Source organism: Alligator sinensis, unplaced genomic scaffold, assembly GCF_000455745.1.
Source record: "Alligator sinensis unplaced genomic scaffold, ASM45574v1 scaffold970_1, whole genome shotgun sequence".
Classification (NCBI taxonomy): domain Eukaryota; kingdom Metazoa; phylum Chordata; order Crocodylia; family Alligatoridae; genus Alligator; species Alligator sinensis.
In genome coordinates, this window is record NW_005842094.1 from 1,742,097 (window position 1) to 1,748,989 (window position 6,893).

Below are 6,893 nucleotides of genomic sequence, written 5' to 3' on the forward strand. Positions count from 1 at the left end.
GGACCAACACCATAAATAAGTGTCTTTGCCTGAAGTCCAGCAAATTCGAGGAATTTTCTTGAGCTCAGGTCTCTTCGATTTACTTCAGTGGTAGCAAGATTAGGCACATGGGCTGCAGGGAACATACCTGTGATACCAATATTTATATTCTGTTGTGGGTGGTAACCAGAAAGTTAACAGAAATTCCTTCCTGAAATAATTTTGATGAGTTTCTAGGTGTTTTTAAAGTGGCCTTATAAATTTATCAGTCTGTAGCAACATGTAGTTTTATATTCTATCCACCGAAGGGTGAGGTATTGTATTATATTGCATCACAGCTTTAGAGTTAGAAGCATTACATTTTATGGCAAAATTTAAAGAGGTGTCAAGTGCCCTGAAAAAGAAACTGTTCCCAAATGCAGGAGTAGCCTACCTTCTTCCCCTTCCCACCAGACTCAGAGGGCTCTAAAATAACCCAGTTCTTCCATGAACTCTCTTTGCAGGCACTTGCTTACTTCTATCGTACACTTGATTTTGAACTTCCACTACAGGCTGAGCTTTCCTTGGAGCAGAGTACCTATCAATGGTGACTTTTAGAAAGTTGTAGTGAACTTGTTGTTGGGATTGGGCTGGGCTGGGCTGTACACATTTTAACCGCAAGTGCTGAAAACAGCAAGTGCACTGTTGGAGGAAATCATGGTTAAAGCTGGTTTCAAGCATGTTTTCTGAAGCAATGGTACCCTGAGTTAATGTTGCATTTAAATCTGTACAGCTGAACTAGTGCTGACACCCATCCCCTGCAATGGGTAATGTTTTCCTTAATTCCTCCAGCACAATGAAAATAATCTGCCTCATTCTAAAGTACAGTTAAAAAGTATCCAATGGATCATGCGATTTTAGAAACTAGCAGATTTCGCCATTGTTTTGTTTAAAATAGTCACACAAAACTGCTTCATTTCTCAGGAACACACACACACAATTAAGAAACAAGAGACTCAATCTTTTAAATGGTTTCTGAATATTGATAAAAATGATAAAACTTGCACTGAAAAAAATGAGACCAAATTGCCAGTTTGAATTAGAGGGCTCTTAATACAGCGAAATTAGTTGTTTGAATTTGAAATATAAAAATTAAGCTTGGTTTATGCTTTCAACAGACAAGTTTAGGAACAGTATTGCATCTTTATCAGAAGAACTCACATAAATTATTACACAAGTTTAAGTATGAACATTTTGACCTTTAGTTAAATTAATTGTAGGAACAATCTCCAGGTGTAAAAAGTCACAAAACTTAATGATTTTTTTACAAATGTATTAGGTTTTGAACTGAATCTTTATTATTTAAGTAGAAAAATATTAAATTTACAGTGAATAAACTCTTCTAAGTGTTGCTTTATGCACATTCACTAGTCTTTATTCCTACATGCAGGTGTAGAATGTTGTCTTCTCATCTATACCAAGTAATATTCAGCGAATAGACTCTAGCTCTGTACCACTGAACAGACAATACTTTATTAGCATGTAACAGAAATACTGCCTGACAGGCAATATCAGCTCTTCTGAAAGACTAAACAAAAATGACACCTGTATGATTAGGTCTGAAACTCCAGATGGACCGTTTGGCACCAGTTGGCAAGATTGCCAACTAAATCCTACATCTGTTTCTATAGTACTACATTTCCCCTACCCCTTTTCATGTTTTTTTACTACACGTCCCCACCATAGAAGTCAATGAGCTTACCTACAGAGAAATTTGCTATTTGAGTAGTTAGCAAAATCTGACCTTTAGTGATTATGTATGGGAACTTAGTGCCAAGAAACTAAACTACCTACTGATTTTGATCCCTAAATCCTTCATTTAAAATGCCCTGTTTGTAAGTATTTATTTCAATAATAAAAAAGATAAGAGAATCCAGAGCATTAAACTAAAATTTAATGCTAGATGCTATGTTTAGTTGAAATGGCATTCAAATAGTTTGACTCCATGTTTAACTGAAAAATTCTGAAGCATGATTAATGTAAACTTACTTTTGCTAACCCTGTTTATTGTTACCTACAAATGAGAATACACCTCGACCAAGTTAATCTAAGAATTTAAATTTGAGTTATGTTGCAAAATTTCAAAATAAATTAAAACTTTTCTACAAAGTTTAACTGTCTATAAAATTACATTTAAAAATTCTTCTAAGATTATAGTTCTCCTCTAAATAGAGAGGTTCTGTTACTGCAAGGCTGAACTAAAAAGATAAAAGTATTTTGGTCTAAATTCTTCCTCAGTTATGGCAGGCAACTCCTACTAATGTAGTATTTAAAGGCAAAATTTTGGCCTCAGAGATGAGCACTATTCAAAATATGTGAGATGACACTTCTTGTAAATATTAAGAAATCGTTTGATGGATATAGTTTACTTTTAAAGTACCATTTCAAATCAGCTGTCCGACCAGAACTTGTAGCAAGTTTATCCAAAAAACAAGCTTTGCATTCATTTGCATTTCAGGCTTCAAGTAATAAATCTTCTATTTATAGCAAGTTATATCACACAGCTGCCCAAAACAAATACAATGGAGCTTGCTTGAACAAGGCATTTTTTCTTAATCTTGGGTTTGGTCCCCAAAGAGGTAGAGTCCAAGAATAAAATAACACTAAATTCTACTCAAGTAGGAATCACTATCACATCAATCTCTTCCAATGTCTGTAACCTTATCTACAGAGACTATTTTATATTAGGAGTCATTTTAAACTGATAAGCATTCCTGTAAATACAGGAACTACCTTTGAATTCTTAAGATATTATTTCATATGAAATGAATGTTCAGTCTAGTTGAACCAACATATTAGTTAAATCCCTACACGTTACCCTCATTCACAAGAACTTGCTACTTCTCTCCAAAGTTTTACCTTAAAACCTAGCCAATACATAGATATGCCCTTAAATAACAAAACATAACAATAAATATGTTTCAGTTTGAAGAGGAGCTTTTGGTTCCTTATTTCAGACACACAGACCTAACTAGTAATTTATAAATGTATATTTGCTGTCATTTCTCTGCAAATGCTGCTGCTGCCATAGAAGTCCTCATGCTTTGTCTTGCTGAAGCTGTGAACTCCTCAATTTCAGCATTCAATTTATTGATTACCCATTCTAGTGCCTCACGACCCTGCAATTAAAAAACAAACACATTAAATGAGAATGAGATTTTCATAAGTGTGTTAACATGGCAGCATATTTTCTGGAAGACTCATAGCAAATGAGTACGTCCCTATATTTTTGTATTCCATCACAGTATCTAACATGCAGGTGAGATTAAAGCCATGTGCAATGAAACAAAATCAAACTTTAAACAAAAAGTGAAAAGTTTAGTTCACAGAACTGACAATGTCATCTGAGATCTCACAACATACATCACTTCAACCACCAAAGTGAAAGACCAGAATGAGAAGGTAATACGTTCAGATTTTAATTTGATGAATATTCTCCTGAATTTGATGGTACTAAAATCACGATGTGCAAGGATGCTTTTTTCAAGTCTACTTTCCTGATAGCTCAGTTCAAAAATCACTTTAGACTTATAAAGTGCCAATTAAAGCAGAAACAGCACCTATTAAAAACTGCTTCCTGTTTGTCTTGTTAGTTATTTCTTAGGTGAAGGTTCTGGATGATATCTTATACAGTGGAGAAGGATAGATTTAGCCTGCAAAGTAATCTGGAGATGTCAGTCCCGTGGACAGTTCCGACAGCAAGGTTCACATTGACAGTAATAAACCTCAATGTCCCATTCAATAAGAGAAAAACAATACGGGATTTTACCAAGCAGACACTGGGCATATCTACACGTGCGCTTTACAGTGCAGTAGAATAATTTTCTGTTCACCATCTACATGTACATGGCAATTAGGCTGGTGTAGACTAATTTACTGCGGTCAGATAGTCCCGTCAGACACAAGTACTATCCAAAGGTGGAATAAAATTACCGTGCTTTATATATAATAAATTATAAATGCACGTGTAGGCAGTGACATCCGGATTAGTTTACTCTGGCTCAATCTGCACTGGAGTTTAGTCAGTGGCATTAATTGCATGTGTAGATGTGCCCACACTAATTACACTAAGACTTGTTTATTTTGTCACCTTTGTATAAAATTAGAATAATTGAGCTTTGTTACTACTGTTATTAAGTGAAGATGCAAAAATCAGGGATGGGAGACTGAACATGGAGTTCTGTGACAGGATTTGTGTTTTAAGAAATGATTCATACTGTTACTTTCTGGAAAGCCCTGGCATCTCCAGCCCTAATGTCTATGAAATCTCTCAAAAGTAAAGTTAATATGAAGAATTACAAAAAGGTTAACTTCTATTACATAACTCAGGAAGCCAGCATGTGCAAAGGACTTTTGGATTAAAGTATGTATAATACTTACTTTATTGGCATTGGAAGAGATTGTGTTTTCCATTAATCCTTCTAGGTAACTGCTGAGACTGACCCCTTTCACAGATATTATTGCTTCTTGAGTCAAAATGGTTCTGAGGCAAAAAAACCAAACAGCTTTACTTATTTTTTGCATTATATGACAATAAAATAGTTTTCTTATCAAAGTGAAGTTTTCCTCCAAACACACCATCTCCATTGATCTTACTATGCAAACCTGCATATCTGGCTCCCTGGCAATATAGTCTAAGTAGCTATCTCTTGAGGGAGCAGTTACAGACTCCTTATTCCAGCATTTTGGAAACCCCATCACCACACATCTCTCTTAGCTATTAAACCTCTTCCATCCCCAGAGCATAAAAGGAATGAGAGTGATCTATAGGAACGTGTAGATGAAAGGCATTCAAAAAACGCAGTTCTCTTCATGACACTACCAAGACACATTCCCTTGAAAGACTAGTGAAGAAAAGCCTCAGCATGGTAACTACCTGCAAAATGAAACACAGCTCTTTCAAGAGCAGCAGCCAATGCATGATCTGAAATAAGTATGCTACTTAGCCAAAGAGGCAGGAGGAGGTGTAGGGTTAATGGACTGGACAGAGCAGAAGTGAGAGACAGACAGTGGCGGGGAGGGAACAGGGACTTTTATAGCCTTGGTTTTTGCTCTTACATGCACCATTAGAACAGCTGCTTTGAAATGGACTGTGCTGCATGTCTTGCCACATGACAATCTCTCATTGCCTCTGAACATCCCCAGTGTTATTCGGGAAATGTAAATTTGTTATACTTTTCTAGGAAAAAAAAGTCACAGCCCATGACCAACCTCTTCCCAGCTCCCTACTACCAAAACAGACACGATGTTGATAAAGCCAACAACTGAAAAGCAATCAACTAGGTAGACAGATAGGAAGACAAAGGCACTTACTTATCAGGCGCATGAGGATGTGGTTTATAAATAAGCCGCTCATCTACTGAAACCAGATTTGTAAATGAAATCTATGGAAAAAAAAGTTAAATGATCTCTTAGACTTACAAAAACCATCTCATAAAATTAGAACCACTCAAGACTAACACTTTGTACTTGATACCGTGCCTCCAGGGGTATCAAGATACTGATTATTCTAAAGCTACAGACCAAAACCTAAAGTTTAAAATTTGTTGAACCGTTTTTTCTTGGGTCCTTCATTTTGGGAGTCGACCAGCAAAGATGTCAAGCTCACAAGATAATTTTTACAATGACAATGTACAGACCAGGTATTGTACTGAGGCAACTATTATACAACGCAAAGCAGTGTAGAATAGTGTGTACAAAACAATGTGTTTAAAAGTCAGATGCTCTGTACTTTGCTAAGCAGTAAGGCAGGTGTTTCTTAACTGCTTATTCTCTGAAAATGTATAATTCCCTCTATAATGGTAGAGGGGCAAGGATTTTTCACAATATTTTTCTTTTACTGGACCAACTGTGCTGTTAGGAGAGCTGTTGGGCAAGTTTGACAGTATCAAGTATCTTCTAATAATGGTACGCAGAAATAAAAAGGAACTATAATTTTACTATTGTTATGTTTTGTTTTTTTCCTTGAAAATTTTCTTTTTCAAATTGTTTATTCAATTCAAAACACATTATTCTGCTACTGACTATCAATTACTGATGAAAAATACTTACATTACTGGACTGAAGTTCCATTGTTTTTTTCACAGGGTCAACAACAGAATGTTCCTGAACGTATGTCTTTGTTCTACATGCACCAATGAGCTAGAAGACAGAAAAAAACACGGATTGTGAATTCCCTGGTACTGCACTAACCATCTGGAAACCACTTAACTAAAGATTTTTTCTCTTTTCATTTGAACCATACTGCAGTCAAAGTAATGGTTACTGTATGAATGGAAAGTAAGATAAAGGTTAGATCCCAATTCTAATGGTTAAGGACAAAGTTGATATTCACTTTTCTATTTAAAAAAATAGCTATGGTCCTTTAAATATTCAAGTTAAACATCAATGTCGCAGAGCACCTCGGAGCTCTGCTCCTAGGGAGTAGAAACTGCCAGGGAGAGAGAGCCCTGGCAGGTCATAATGAACCCAGCTGAGTGTCGCCAGGGTAACGAGCCCAGCTGCGGGTTGCCGGGGCAGCTAAGGGGAGCCAACTGCCTGTAGGAGGCGGGGCCTGGCCCTTATAAAGCCAAGGGCTAAGACCAGGCTGGCAGTTCCCTGCCAGCAGCCGGAGAGGCAGGAGCTCTCTCAGCTGAGATGTGGCAAGAGGCCTGACTTGCAAGTACAGCTCACGATAGCCCTGAGAGGATGGGGCACTATGGTTTAGCCAGGAGGCTCTAGTTTATGTTCAGGCTTGCATATTACACCGGAGGCTTGGGTGAGGCTGTAGGGGTTGGAGAAGGCCTCATAGGGACCCCAGAGTTGTGGGGCCCCTGAGCGCAACCAGTGGGTTGCGGGCGGGGAACAGACCCCGGAGCCCGAGGCGGGCGCGGCAA

General features: G+C 37.5%; 1 protein-coding gene across 1 annotated transcript in view; it reads right to left on the reverse strand.

Moving 5' to 3' along the window:
• Positions 1 to 6: 6 nt before the first annotated feature.
• Positions 7 to 6,893, reverse strand: part of PRELID3B (PRELI domain containing 3B) — a 9,966-nt gene continuing 3,079 nt past the window's right edge. The window contains 4 exon segments of the mRNA XM_014520165.2: positions 7 to 3,137; positions 4,399 to 4,501; positions 5,332 to 5,402; positions 6,070 to 6,159. Coding sequence (XP_014375651.2) covers positions 3,018 to 3,137; positions 4,399 to 4,501; positions 5,332 to 5,402; positions 6,070 to 6,159 — 384 coding nt within the window. The 3' untranslated portion in view covers positions 7 to 3,017.